This window comes from Solanum tuberosum, unplaced genomic scaffold (assembly GCF_000226075.1).
Source record: "Solanum tuberosum cultivar DM 1-3 516 R44 unplaced genomic scaffold, SolTub_3.0 scf00078, whole genome shotgun sequence".
NCBI classification, from domain to species: Eukaryota; Viridiplantae; Streptophyta; class Magnoliopsida; order Solanales; family Solanaceae; genus Solanum; species Solanum tuberosum.
The window spans coordinates 602,350-617,750 of record NW_006239005.1 but is presented as its reverse complement, the minus strand read 5'-3'; the positions used below and the strand labels follow the sequence as shown (position 1 = coordinate 617,750).

Genomic DNA, 15,401 nt, shown 5'->3' with positions numbered 1-15,401 from the left:
TCCCTATTTCAATGTATCTGGTTGCAAAAATACATGTATCTAAGTATGGATAAGAAATTCTTAATTAATGATAAAATACGTAATTATTTAAAAATATAGATAAACTTAATATATATGATATAAATATATATCTTATAACATAAGTTTTTCCTTAAATTTGTGGAATGTTTCAAGTATTCTCTACTGGTTTGCGTAGAGAAGGATTCAAATCATTGAATAATATAACTTACGTTTTACATATCCAATATGCTAGCTTACAGCAATAATATCATAGCTTACATTTTACATATCCAATTTGCTAGCTTACAGCAACGGTCCAACTCATCAACCAACGTACGATCTACGTGTCATGTTATTATTTTATTTGACACGTGGATTTTACAAATTCCAAGTGGCTAACATGGCTTCTATATATTTACATAAACTCATTTTCCCCTCTTTACACATTCAAATACATCCATTAATATCCATATATATATCCCTCTAACTTGTTTTTTTTTCCTTCTAAATAAATTTGTCCTTTAATTTGACGGTTATATCCTTGGTAAACCGAATTATTTGATTTATAAGAAAAAAAAGGGATGAAGGGCAATAATGGAAATCCATTAGCTTTGACATCCTTAAATCATATATCCCGTGTTTGTACATCACTTGAAGAATCTATTGATTTTTACAAAAATGTTCTTGGATTTATCCCTGTAAGAAGACCTACATCTTTCAATTTCAATGGCGCTTGGTAATTTCACGATTTAAATTCTTTTCTTTCGTATCGTTATTATTTCATCCGTCTCATTTCATGTAGCACTATTTTCTTTTTAGTCTTTTAGAATATCAACTTTTTAAAATTAGAAATAATTTAATTTTAAAAATTTCTAACTTATTGTCACATGAATATCTAATTCATTGTCATAGGGCACAATTTTTTTTTTTAAAATCTTAAATATTATGTCAAGTTAAACCATCCCACGTAAAATGGTATGCAGAGAGTATTAATTATGGGAAAGGAAGAATGTCAAATATATATATACAGATACTAATCAAATTAAAGGGAGAAAATAAAGTACAAGAATGTCAAATACATATACAGATACTAATCAAATTAAAGGGAAAAAAATAAAGTATAAAAGAAACTAATTTGTCCTCTTTTCATTTCAATTTGTTTAACCTCCGATCAAATAAAAATAAAATTGTTTGACCTGTTATTTTAGCTCATTTAAAAAAGAATGATTTTTTTTCTTTTTAATAATTTTTTAATTTTAACTTTTGGTAGTATCTTTAAGATCATAAGATTAAATTACATTTTGATATATTTGACATTTATGAAATTTAAAACCATAACATTTAAAATTATTTTTAATATTTTCAAACTTTATATCAAGTCAAAATATATCAAATAAATTAAAACGGAGGTAGTAATATAATTGATATGATATTACCTATATATTTCGATTTTGAATAATCAATTTTTTGTCAAACTTTTGACCTGGGATTCTTGTTTTACGAATAGGTTATTTGGTCACGGGATAGGGATTCATTTACTTCTGTTGGAAGAATCAGAAAAATTGCCAAAGAAAACTGAAATTAATCCCAAAGACAATCATATGTCTTTTCAGGTTCTTGTTTTTTATTTTTCCCTTTTGTTTACTTGTGTATTTTCTATACTAGTAATAATTTGAGTTAGAGCCAGGATCAGGACTTAGGAGTTTGGGTTCTAAAGAAAAGAAAAGTATTGTAAAGCATGTTTTCCTTAAAAAGAAAAACTTTTGATGATAATGGAGTTCAAACTCACAACTCTATCGTGGCAGAGCATTTCACGACCCCTTTCTTACCACTAAGCCACCAGTCAATTTTGTTAGGAAGTTCACAAGTTAATTTATATATTTATTTTTCTAATACAGATACAAGATCTACGAAAAGGCAATTGAATTCGTCCGAACCCATGAACCCCCACCTAGTCGGCACAATTTGTTCATGCATGAGATCATGTTATATATATATATATAATGTTATTAAGTTTGCGTGAAAAACAGAACTATCGATTGGGAAAATGTAAAAAAATAAATTGAAATCATAAAAAGACAGAGACAACATATATATAAGAGAAAAACTTATATACTCCATATAGTTTCATAATTTAACTTGTTATAGCGCATTGTATTGTAGTTGGGTGTAACGAAGAATTATGACTTCAATCGAATTCAAATTAGTCGTAGTAGTATTTTAATTGATCTTGAATCAATAACACATGTTCAAATTCTAGATCCTCCTCGTAGTAATTCTGTCTTACGTACTAAACAGAATTACCTTAGGTTTTACAATATTAGTGCATATAATTATTTAGACTGACGTTTGTTTCTAATTAAACTTTGCATGCATGCAGTGTGAGAGCATAGATGGAGTGGAGAAGAAGCTTACAGAAATGGGGATTGAGTACGTTAAACAGCTAGTTGAAGAGGGAGGGATATATGTGGATCAACTCTTTTTCCATGATCCAGATGGATTTATGGTTGAAATTTGCAATTGTGATAAACTTCCTATCATTCCACTTGTTGGGGAGATGACTAGGTCTTGCTCCACACATAATCTTCACACAACATCACAAATGGAATATGTCCCACTCAATTATATTCCTTAAACTAGAAGTTAATTAGTGCTCCTTGGTTTAACACTTATTCAGAATTGTTGTTATATTAAATTAATTTGGCAATTATATGTCGAAATGTTCAAATGGATGATAGTTTTGGTAGCTTTATTGATTTGAAATGTGACCTGGATTTAGGTACATAAATGTTGAATAAGTACTTAATTTATATCGGAGATCGAATGTTGACTAAAGTAAATTCAAGTATTTTGAACTTTAAATTTTCAATCAGCAACTTGAATCACTCGTGAATGCCTTGGGACCGAATCAATTATGCAACTAATTCAAAAGTCCTCTTTTGGATCTAACGAAATTGATGAAATTTTCTCCCGTTAGTTCTTAACAGTGAAAAGTTAAATTTAGGGTTTAAGATCAAAATGATATACATTTTACATATATATATTAAGGACTATTTCTATCAAGTAATATATATTAAGGACCAAAATAAATCAACCTATGAAGGACCATTTTGATCATTTTCTCTAAATAACACTATTCTTGGGAAACTTCTTTTTTAATTTGTCTCCTGATCTATATACTAAATATCTATTGGTCCAAATAATATAGATTGCGTTATGTATGACCCATTAAAAATAAATATTTTTTTAAGACTAAAACCCGAAATCTCTATTTAAAAATATAAGATTGCATCCATCCCTATACATTTCGGTGGTAAAATTATACTGATGACTTCATTATAAAACACACAAGAATAGACCACATTATATATCTCTAGGGTGGCATTCAATTATTCGATTTGGATTACTGTTATTTGTATTCAAGTTATTCATTATGAAAAAAAGTATAAGCTAACTAAAACCAGAATAAATTGGGAGTAGTGATTAAGTTTTTCTCTTTGATATTCTGCACGTCTTGACAAATTTATCTGTTTTTTTTATACTTTGTTACCAACTAAGAAATGCAATAAATTTTCGTATAATTTTTGAATATTCAAATTTATTGTTTAAAATATCAAATTAATGTAATCTAATTAACTCTTGAAAATTAGTCAAATTATCTTTCGAAAAACACAACATGACAATTAAAAGTGGACGGAGGGAGTAATTGCGCTTCTAGGAAAGCTGGAAATAGTACAACTAGATAGATATTGTTGTAGTGTGCATGCTAGCTAGCAACAAATCATAGTTGCTACAGCTTACAGTCTACAATAGTAGTAATATATAACAAAAATAAAGACGAAATTAAAAAAATATTTTAGCGTTAGGAAAAATATTTTACTCAACATCAAACTTTAAATTGTGAATCCGCCTTTGGTAATATTGTCAGCAGAAGCAGTGCCTGTAGTGGTGTTGCTAGGGTGATTGTTTCCCAGAGTGTTCTTGACACCTTAAGCAGTGTTTTGAGCCATGTTTGGTCGTTATCGGTTTACCCAAAAAGAAAATGTTCGTAAAATATTATATAACTTCTCACTTCTCTAAATTCTTTGATATAGTGAAACAAGAAAGATAATAAAAAATTGCATCAATAAGAGAAAATATAGTACGAAGGCTATAATTACATGTCACCGCCAAAACATAGTATGAAATTTCTAATGTTAATCAAATTACTGACCTTTACAAACTTGCAAAAGCTACAACCTACAATTACAAACTAAAACTAAAATCAAATAGTTTAACAAGACTAAAACTAAAACTAAAATCAAATAGCTACAATTGCGAACCCTTACTTTAGGTTTTGAATAAACAATAAAGACTAGTAAAGCGGCCTAGTGTGAAGTGGGTAGAGTATTAATAATTTGATATAGTTATTGCGTCTGGTTATATATTAAATTATAAATATTTAATATTTAGAAAGGGTAAAGTAAATTATTACCGTCTTATTGGATTATCGATTTACCCAATAACCCAATAGTAAAAACCGAAACTGAACCAATAACCCAATAACTTTTTTTTTAAAACCCAATAACTTTTTTTCGGTTCGGTTTTTGCACACCCCTAACAACTACAACTACCAGTATACATTTAAGTAATTCAAATTGCTGCCAATCCAGTATTTCATGAAAGGACCAAGCACATTGAAATTAATTGTCATTTCACAAGGGAAGAAATTCAGAAATGATTGGTCAGAACAGAACACATATCAACCAAAGACCAGCCAGCTGATATTCTTACAAAAGGCCTAAGCAGGCTACAACATGAAGTTCTTGTGGGATCCATTCCCATGTGCCAAACTTTGAACAATTCTCACAATTTCAAAGGTTGGCAGATTTGGATATACATGTGTTGATTTATTTTTTAGCTTTCCTTAAAAGTCAAATGTTGGTAAGCTGTGAAGAAGAAAAAAATATTTTTCTTCTGTAGAGGCTACTGCATTTGTTCTCTATAAAATGGAGGGTCATTCTTCATTCTAAAATGCACCAAAAACAAAGGAAAGAAAAGAAGAGTGAGGCATCACAGAGGAAAATAGTCTATGAGGAAAAATAGAGAGTGTGAACGATATTGTAGTGAGGTGGGAAAATCAAAAGAGGGTTATTTCTTTTGAGTGTGTAGTGGTCTTTGGAGTTTTTACTCAGACCTACAAGTGTAAAAATCCTTACTATAGTGATATCAGTTGCTCTTCTCAGGCCGTAATTTTTTCCTTATTCAGGAGGGTTTCCAGGTAAAATCTTGGTGTCATTATTGCTCTTTTTTATTCTTGTTGATTAACTGTATTGTTGTGTTCCGCTTTTATTGCTTTTATTACCGCAAATATTATTTCTATTGCGGATTTATTCCCAACAATTGGTATCAGAGCACAAGTTCTGCTCATTTACAGAAATATTTTTACAGTATATCGTTCTAGACTCAGTGACAAAAAAAATGTCTGGAACGAAGTACGAGGTAACAAAATTCAATGGTGATAGCGATTTCTCAATGTGGCAGAGAAGGATGAGGGATTTACTCATCCAACAGGATTTACACAAGGCACTAGGCGGCTAATCCAAAAAGGCCAAATCCATGAAACTTGAGGATTGGGAAGAAATGGATGAAAAGGTTGCTAGTGCAATCAGGTTGCACTTAACTGATGATGTGGTTAATAACATCATCGATGAAGAGAGTGCATGTGAGATTTGGACAAAGTTAGAAAATCTATACATGTCCAAAACGCTGACAAATAAATTGTACCTAAAGAAGCAGTTATACACCCTACATATGGGTGAAGGCACAATTTTTTTTGTCCCATTTAAATGTGCTTAATGGACTAATCACGCAGCTAGCAAACTTTGGAGTAAAGATCGAGGAGGAAGATAAATTCATAGTGCTCCTAAACTCGTTGCCATCTTCCTACGATAATTTGACAACAACCATCTTACATGGTAAGGACTCTATTGAGTTGAAGGATGTCACATCAACCCTTCTGCTCAATGAGAAGATGAGAAAAAGCCTGAAAATCACGGACAAGCTCTCATCACAAAAAGTAGAGACAGAAGTTACCAAAAGAGTTCAAGCAACTATGGTAGATTCGGAGCTCGTGGAAAGTTCGAGGTTCGATCAAAATCAAAGGCCAGAAATTGCTACAATTGTGAGAAACCAGGTCACTTCAAAAGAGATTGTCCGAATCTAAAAATAAGCAAAGGAGAAAGCAGCGGCCAGAAGAATGATGACAACATAGTTGCCATGGTGCAAAATAATGACAATGTTGTTCTTCTCATAAACGAGGAAGAGGAATGCATGCACTTGGCAGGTGTAGAGTCGGAATGGGTGGTCGACACAACAACATCTTACCATGCCACACCGGTAAGAGATCTTTTTTGTAGATATGTAGCAGGTGATTTTGGAAATGTGAAAATGGGTAACACAAGTTACTCAAAGATTGTAGGGATCGGAGACGTTTGCATAAAGATAAATATCGGATGCACATTAATTTTGAAACATGTGCGCCACGTACCTGATTTGCAAATGAACTTGATCTCGGGAGTTGCTTTGGACCGAGATGGATATGAGAACTAATTTGCAAATAAAAAATGGAGACTCACCAAAGGGGCATTGGTAATTGCAAAATAAGTTGCTCGTGGCACATTATATAGAACAAATACAGAAATATGCCAAGGTGAATTGAATGCAGCTCACTAAGAGATTTCTGCAGATTTGTGGTATAGAAGAATGGGTCATATGAGTGAGAAAGGATTGAAAATTCTTTCCAAAAAATCACTCATTTCTTTTGCCAAAGGTACAATGATAAAATCTTGTACCTACTGTTTATTTGGTAAGCAACATAGAGTCTTATTTCAGACATCATCTGAAAGAAAGTTGAATATACTTGATTTGGTAAATTCTGATGTTTGTGGTCCAATGGAGATAGAATCGATGGGAGGTAATAAATACTTTGTTACCTTTATTGATTATGCTTCACAAAAATTGTGGGTTTATATCTTGAAAACCAAAGATCAGGTGTTTCAAGTATTTCAAAAGTTTCATGCTCTGATAGAAAGAGAGACGGGTCGGAAGCTAAAACGTCTCCGAACTGACAATGGAGGTGAGTACACTTTAAGAGAATTTGAAGAGTATTGTTCAATCCATGGAATCAGACATGAAAAGACAGTTCCTGGAACCCCACAACACAATGGTGTAGCTGAGAGAATGAATCGCACCATTGTTGAGAAGGTGAGAATCATGCTCAAAATGGCTAAATTACCTAAGTCATTTTGGGGTGAAGCAGTTCGGACAACACGTTATCTTATCAATCGTAGTCCATTAGTTCCATTGGAGTTTGACATTCCAGAGAGAGTTTGGACCAACAAGGAGGTGTCCTACTCGCATATAAAGGTGTTTGGTTGCAAAACTTTTGCACATGTACCGAAGGAGCAGAGAACCAAGATGAATGATAAATCAGTTCCCTGCATATTCATCGGATATATATGGAGATGAAGAATTCGGGTACAGACTGTGGGATCCTTTAAAGAAGAAGGTCATCAGAAGTAGAGATGTAATCTTCTGAGAAATTGAAGTTGGAACTGTTGATGATCTATTCGAGAAGGCCAAGAAAAAGAATGGTATAGACCTTAATCTTGTTACTATTCCTTTTACTTCTAACCATCCTATAAGTGCAGAAAGTACGATCGACGAAGTTGCAGAACAGGAAGAGAAACCTAATGAGATTGTTGAGCAGGGGGAGCAACTTGGTAATAATATCAAGCAAGTGGAGTACCTGGAAGAAGAACAATCTCAACCTCTGAGGAGATCAAAAAGACAAAAGGTAGAGTCATTCAAGTACATTTCCTCAGAGTATGTCCTTATCAATAATGAAGGGGAGCCAGAAAGTCTTAAAGAGATGTTGTCTCATCCAGAAAAGAGCCAATGGATGAAAGCCATGCAAGAAGAGATGAAATCTCTACAGAAAAATGGCACATACCAGCTAGTTGAACTTCCAAAAGGCAAAAGACCGCTTAAGTGCATGTGGGTCTTTAAACTCAAGAAAGATGGAAATGAAAAGTTGGTCAGGTACAAAGCTCGATTGACTGTAAAAGGATTCGAACAAAAGAAAGGTATTGATTTTAGTGAAATCTTTTCACCTGTTGTCAAAATGACTTCTATTCGAACTATTTTGAGCCTAGTAGCTAGCCTAGATCTTGAAGTGGAGCAATTGGACATGAAAACTGCATTTCTTCACGGAGATTTGGAAGAAGAGATTTATATGGAGCAACCAGAGGGATTTGAAGTCTGGAAAGAAACACATGGTGTGCAAATTGAATAAGAGCCTTTATGGGTTGAAACAGGCACCAAGGCAATGGTACAAAAAGTTTGACTATTTTATGAAAAGTCAAACATACACAAAGACCTATTTTGATCCATGTGTATACTTCAAAAGATTTTCTGACAACAATTTTATTATTTTATTATTGTATGTGGATGACATGTTAATTGTAGGACAAGACAAAGATTTGATTGCAAGGTTGAAGAGGGATTTGTCCAAGTTATTTGACATGAATGACTTGGGCCCAACACAACAAATTCTAGGGATGAAAATTATTTGAGAACGAACAAAAAGAAAGAAATGGCTATCTCAAGAGAAGTACATTGAACGTGTACTAGAACGCTTCAACATGAAGAGTGCTAAACCTGTTAGCACGCCTCTTGCGAGTCATCTGAAGTTGAGCAAACAGATGTGTCCTACAACAAAAGAGGAGAAAAAGGGAATGAACAAAGTTCCTTATTCTTCAGCAGTGGGGAGTTTGATGTATGCAATGGTGTGTACAAGACATGATATTGCTCATGCAATTGGTGTTGTTAGCAGATTCCTTGAAAATCCTGGAAAAGAACACTAGGAGGCAGTTAAGTGGATACTCAGGTACCTAAGAGGTACCACAAGAGACTGCTTGTGTTTTGCTAATATGGCAGGTGACCCCGATAACAGAAAATCCACTACTGGATATTTGTTTACATTTTCGGGGGGAGCTATATCATGGCAGTCAAAGTTGCAAAAGTGTGTTGCACTCTCTACAACTGAGACAAAATATATTACAGCTACTGAAGCTGGCAAAGAGATGGTATAGCTGAAACGATTTCTTTAAGAACTTGGATTGCATCAGAATGAGTATGTCGTCTATTGTGACAGTTAAAGTGCAATAGACTTGAGCAAGAACACCATGTATCATGCAAGGATGAAGCATATCGATGTGAGATATCACTAGATTCGGGAAAAGATAAAGGATGGATCTATGCAGGTCATGAAGATCCCTACTAGTGAAAACCCTTCAGATATGCTAACCAAGGTACTATCAAGAGACAAGTTCGAGCTTTGCAAAGAACTTGTCGGCATGCACTCAAGCTAGAAACTTAGAGCTAATGGGTCTGGAGGGGGAAATTGTGGGGTCCATCCCCATGTGCCAAACTTTGAACAATTCTCACAATTTCAAAGGTTGGCAGATTTGGATATACATGTGTTGATTTATTTTTCAGCTTTCCTTAAATGTCAAATGTTGGTATAAGCTGTGAAGAAGAAAAAAATATTTTTCTTTTGTAGAGGCTACTGCATTTGTTCTCTATAAAAGGGAGGGTCATTCTTCATTCTAAAATGCATCAAAAACAAAGGAGAGAAAAGAAGAGTGAGGCATCACAGAGGAAAATAGTCTGTGAAGGAAAATAGAGAGTGTGAGCGATATTGTAGTGAGGTGAAAAAATCAAAAGAGGGTTATTTCTTTTGAGTGTGCAGTGGTCTTTGGAGTTTTTACTTAGACCTACAAGTGTAAAAATCCTTATTATAGTGATATCAGTTGCACCTCTCGGGCCGTGATTTTTTCCTTATTCAGGAGGGTTTCCATGTAAAATCTTAGTGTCATTATTGCTCTTTTTTATTCTTGTTGATTAACCGTATTGTTGTGTTTCACTTTTATTGCTTTTATTACCGCAAATATTATTTCTGTTGTGGGTTTATTCCCAACAGTTCTCATGTCCAAGCTAGGAATGTATAATATGTTTACCACTCTTAGCTTGAGGGGGTTATTGGACAAAATGATAGTGTAAGGCCCAAAGTAAATTGTGGCCCAATAAACTGATAAGCCCATATAATTGGATAGTTAGAATTAGTTAGCTATAAAGATCCTAAATGTACTCTTAATAAAGTTAAGGCTTTTTCTCTAAACTCTCCATTGAATCAATAAGAAATCTTCTCTCTTCTTGCATGTTCTTCATTCTTCTTCTTTATTCTTGAATATCTTCTTCACAACAGTCACTGAGTTCAATCATTCTAGGGAATTCTCTTTTCACCACTTTATTGACATATTGAAGTTTCTCGTGGAAATATATTAGTGAATTGGTTCCACTCATAAGGGATGATAAGTAGTCATTTACATTAATTATTAGTTTGTCTTTCCCATAAACTCTATGTACAACACACAAATACATTGTTATAGGTGTCGAAGTAAGGGACTTTCTTATCGGAGCATACATAACGGATAAGGGCTTATAAGACTATGCTTAGTTTGTTATTAAAATCTTTATTCAGGATGGATAATGAATGCAAGCGAGATGAATTGAAATATAAAAACTACAACTACAGATTTGATCTCTTAAAAAAATATGTTTTTCTATCAAAATATGACGATCGGGAATGAAAAAAATTCAATCTCGATTTAAACCTTCAATGGTGGTTCTTTAAAATTTTCTACAACTATTCACCAATTAAAGACTCGAATGTTCAATCAAAAACGCATGAAACAAGATGATTAGACAAAAGGTGGAATAACGACTCTTATAATTAGTTTTGGAATTGTTAGCTACTAGATGCCTAATAGTTTTAGGTTACTTGTGCCAAACGCAAAATTTTGGCCAACTTAATTCCAATAATAGCTAAAAGTTATATAATTCTGTCATTCCTCTTGAACTTATATTATATCAACCTGAATTACAATTAATTTTAGACCCATAACTTAATTTCGCCAGAGTTACTTCCTGGGGCTAGTAAAAAACACTTTCTTGGGAAACTTCTTTTTTAATTTGTCTCCTGATCTATTTACTAAATATCTATTGGTCCAAATAATATAGATTATGTTATGTATGACCCATTAAAAATAAATATCTTTTTTATGACTAAAATCGGAAATCTCTATTTAAAAATATAACATCTCATCCATCCCTATACGGTGGTAAAATTATATTGATGACCTCATTATAAAACACACAAGAATAGACCACATTATCTCTAGGGTGGCATTCAATTATTCGATCTGGATTAGTGTTATTTGTATTCAAGTTATTCATTATGAAAAAAGTGTAAGCTAACTAAAAATAGAATAAATTCTTATTGATTAATTAAGTTTTTCGCTTTGATATTCTGCACGTCTTGACAACTTTATCTATTTTTTTATACTTTTTTACCAACTAAGAAATGCAATAAAGTACGAATATTGTATCGGCTTACAAAAGTAAAAAAATCACGACATACACCTCTGCAGAATTTGTCCCAAATCTACTAAAATAATGAGTCTCGACAGAATTTTGATTACAAAAGTTACAAGCTAGGAACTAACTCTAGTTCTCAAAGCAATAAACTTCATAGGTTGTTGCTTCCCTTATCAAGATAAGTATAACTTAAAAATAAGTTTCTATTTTTGTTTATTCTTAAATACTTTCTCTGTCCACTTTTAACTGACATGCTTTTTTTTTTTAGAGTCAAATAATATGAACTTTGACTAACATTTTACATGTATTTTTCATCATATTGATATGTAAAAAATTGCTATTTATAGTACTTTTCATATAGTTTTTGAATATCTAAATTTGTTGTTTAAAATATCAAATTAATATAATCTAATTTAACTTTGAAAATTAGTCAAATTGATTTTTGAAAACGCAACATGACAATTAAAAGTGAACGGAGGGACTGCTGCTTCTAGGAAAGCTGGAAATAGTACAACTCGATATATAAATATTGTTGTAGTGTGCATGCTAGCTAGCAACAAACCATAGTTGCTATAGCTTACAGTCTACAATAGTAGTAATATAACAAAAATAAAGACGAAATAAAAATTATTTAAGCGTTAGGAAAAATGTTCCACTCAACATCAAATTTTAAATTCTGGATCCGCCTTCGGTAATATTGTCAGCAGAAGCAGTGCCTGTGGTGGTGTTGCTAGGGTGATTGATTCCCAGAGTGTTCTTAACAGCTTCAGCAGTGTTTTGAGCCATGTTTGCAGCTCCATGAGCCACATTAGATGCACCTTGTGTTGCACCTTGTGCTGCTCCTTGAGCCATATTTGCAGCTCCATGAGCCACATTAGCTACACCTTGTGCTGCTCCATGAGCCACATTAGCTGCACCATGTACTGCTCCTTGAGCCATATTTGCAGCTCCATGAGCCACATTAGCTACACCTTGTGCTGCTCCATGAGCCACATTAGCTGCACCATGTACTGCTCCTTGAGCCATATTTGCAGCTCCATGAGCCACATTAGCTACACCTTGTGCTGCTCCATGAGCCACATTAGCTGCACCATGTACTGCTCCTTGAGCCATATTTGCAGCTCCATGAGCCACATTAGCCGCTCCTTGTGCTGCTCCTTGAGCCATGTTCTTCACTTGCGTTCCGGTCTTTAATCATCAACCACTTATCAGACATATTTAATTAATTACTAAAATTAACAAAATATCATACTAACATGAGGATTTGTAAATGGGCGGTTCAGATTGAATTTGTTGGCTTAAAGATGGTTGAATCAATAAATGGATGATTTCAGCACCTGTTGAAAAGTTACTTAGGTTGAACTGAATTCGGTCAAGAATAATCTAACCCTCGTAACACTTATTGAATTTAAACTTATTGTTTATTTTCTTCTATATTTTATTTAATAACCAAATAAAATTAATATAAAAAATTTATCCTATCTATATTTAAATATTTTGATGCAGTTTCTCATGAATCAACTTAAACTACATACTTAACACAAATCAATTACTACTTTTAAATTTGTGAAATTTGAACGGATTAAAATAGACTGAATTAATAAATAACAGATAAATCATAAACATCAAATTAGATAAAGTAATATTTTCAATGGCCCATTTTGCCACCCATACTCTAACATATGGTACAGTTATGTTAATACCTCTTGAAGTAAATTGGTTACTTGGTCTTGGTCTGTCGATTCATCCCTTCTTATCTGCAATTGATGGGGAAAAAGTTACTTTACTATTACTATATAGAATTGTGTCATCTAACACTACTTTGCAAGAATTTAATTAAATGTATCGAATTATGATAATAAATTATAATGTCACTTGTGCAAATTCCAAAGAGAAAAAATGATCTTCTATAATCAGTTACAATTAAATAAATTTTGAAATATCTTCTGTCTTATTCATCAATTTCTTATGTTATATTTTAAAGATCTCATGTAAAAAGTAAATGTAATGAGACATGAAATCGATCGCTTCGCTAAAGGTAAAGTGAGCATAATAATATATAAATCGAGTATACCTGAGCTTGGCCGGGAACTTTACCACTGCTATAGAAGTCTTTGCTAGCCATGTTAATTAATTTTGTGATTTATGTTTGTGTTATGAAGTAAGGTAGTAATTGAATGCAAATTATGATGAAATGATTTGATATGTGGGAAAATATATATAGGTGGATTTATGTGCTCAAAGGTGAGCTAAATGGATTCATTTTCTAACTTATGGAGGACAAAATTCAAGAACTTGATTGGTACTAGCATGAACTATGGCTTTGGATTGGTTAACAACATATCAAAAGGAATTCTTGATCCGTTTTTTTTGGGATAAAATAGAAAAGAAATTGCTAAAAAATATTTTCTTGTAAAATGTTTCCTAAAAGACAAGTTTTTATTTATTTTTTAGTGTTTGATAAGTAATTAACAAAAAATATTTTCTTAAAAGTATTTTATATATAATTTAGGAAAATGTTATATAAGCGGGGTGGAGGGTAGGAGTTGGGGGGAGGCGAGGGTATGTAGGTGGGGTGAAAGTGGAGTGTGTTGGAACTTGAAAGGTGGGGAGTAGACAATTAATGTGAAATGTCCGAGACAATTAACGTGAAATATCATGTATAAAATTTGTTTTCTCTACTATTGTATAGCCCCAACGACGACAATCATTATACCTCAATAGCCCTTTAGGTAATCTTTATATATCTCCTTAGGCAATTTATATATATCCCCAAAGACAATCTGAATATAGACCTAAGGCAATATGCATATAGCCCTGAATGCCCCTTGGGAAATCTGTACATAGCCTTGAAGGCACTAAGTCAAATCCCTAGCCTAGAGGGCAACAACAAACAATAATCAAATAGCCCCAAAGCAAGCAATGTGGCTTTAAGTGACTTATATGACTAAATCATTACACTCTATCTAAATATGTGGTCACTAATAATAGACTATAGATCCCAACGAGGAATTTCTATATCTATCCCAATAGCTAACAATCAAATAAGGCTACGAGTGATTTGATTATAGCAACTAGTCATATCTTTCCTAAGTTTTATTGTATCTTGAGTAGTACACTTGGCTCTTGTATCTATATTTTGAACCTTTTGGGCTTATATATTTGTATTTGAGACTTTTTGGGATCCTAAAACTGCACCTCGAGCAAACAAGGCTCTACTAAGGGCCACTAATGTCAAATTAGGCGTTAAGCAAGTTCATGAGTAAGTAGACATCAATATGACTCTACATGCTTCAAGATGGTCTCTTTGGACATTTTATAGCTCTTCTAAGCAAAATATAGACACATAGTCAAGGTACGCTTGTCAATAAACTTTCTAGGCAACATGTAAAGAGAAATCTATATGTATATGGCTCAAAGAATTAATCCTACATACTAATAGATGATGAGATAACAACTATATGCATCAAACAATCTTCAAACTTATAAACAAATAAGGTGATTTTCTAAGCGACCTACCTACACAACAATTTGTATGTCGTATCAAAGTATAAGGTTGCTAACAAATAGGTGAAACACCTGACATATCACCACCATAACTCAATAGGCAGCCATGATGCTATTTATCCGAAGATAAAATTACTACTCTAATTCTTTAGTTCTACCGGCGTCAAGATACGCCAAAGGCCTATAAGCGAGTTATGTAGTTTATAATTGTTGCAAATTGCAATCATATACACCAAACCAATTGTTGTGTTGTCAATATCAATATGAAATTCTAAGCAACTAATTACAAACTCCTTAAGGCATTGGTGAGACAATGAACTATCAATAGATAATTACAAGAAGATTCTTACGTCACTTTTAACATGCGGCAACAACTAAACAAGACTAAGAGCCCGTTTGGACAGACTTAAAAA

The 15,401-nt window shown here is 33.0% G+C and overlaps 2 protein-coding genes across 2 annotated transcripts; one reads left to right on the top strand and one right to left on the bottom strand.

The window, feature by feature from the left end:
- The first annotated feature begins 465 nt into the window (after nt 1-465).
- Nucleotides 466-2,763, top strand: LOC102599142 (uncharacterized). The gene is made up of 3 exons (XM_006346588.2): nt 466-736; nt 1,508-1,613; nt 2,381-2,763. Exons 1-3 carry the CDS (start codon nt 582-584, stop codon nt 2,633-2,635), a joined length of 516 nt encoding a protein of 171 aa, XP_006346650.1. The 5' UTR covers nt 466-581; the 3' UTR covers nt 2,636-2,763.
- Nucleotides 2,764-12,150: 9,387 nt separating this feature from the next.
- Nucleotides 12,151-12,648, bottom strand: LOC102598814 (prediced GPI-anchored protein 23-like). Its single transcript, XM_015308350.1, has one exon. The coding sequence runs from the start codon at nt 12,646-12,648 to the stop codon at nt 12,151-12,153; it is 498 nt and encodes a 165-aa protein (XP_015163836.1).
- Between the last annotated feature and the right edge of the window lie 2,753 nt (nt 12,649-15,401).

Bases quoted from the DNA above. Each gene is read 5' to 3' on its own strand.
- LOC102599142 (XM_006346588.2), top strand. From the start codon at position 582: ATGAAGGGCAATAATGGAAATCCATTAGCTTTGACATCCTTAAATCAT. The intron at 737-1,507 runs GTAATTTCACGA...TTTTACGAATAG, and splicing joins TTCAATTTCAATGGCGCTTG to GTTATTTGGTCACGGGATAG. The intron at 1,614-2,380 runs GTTCTTGTTTTT...GCATGCATGCAG, and splicing joins ACAATCATATGTCTTTTCAG to TGTGAGAGCATAGATGGAGT.
- LOC102598814 (XM_015308350.1), bottom strand. From the start codon at position 12,648: ATGGCTCAAGGAGCAGCACAAGGAGCGGCTAATGTGGCTCATGGAGCT.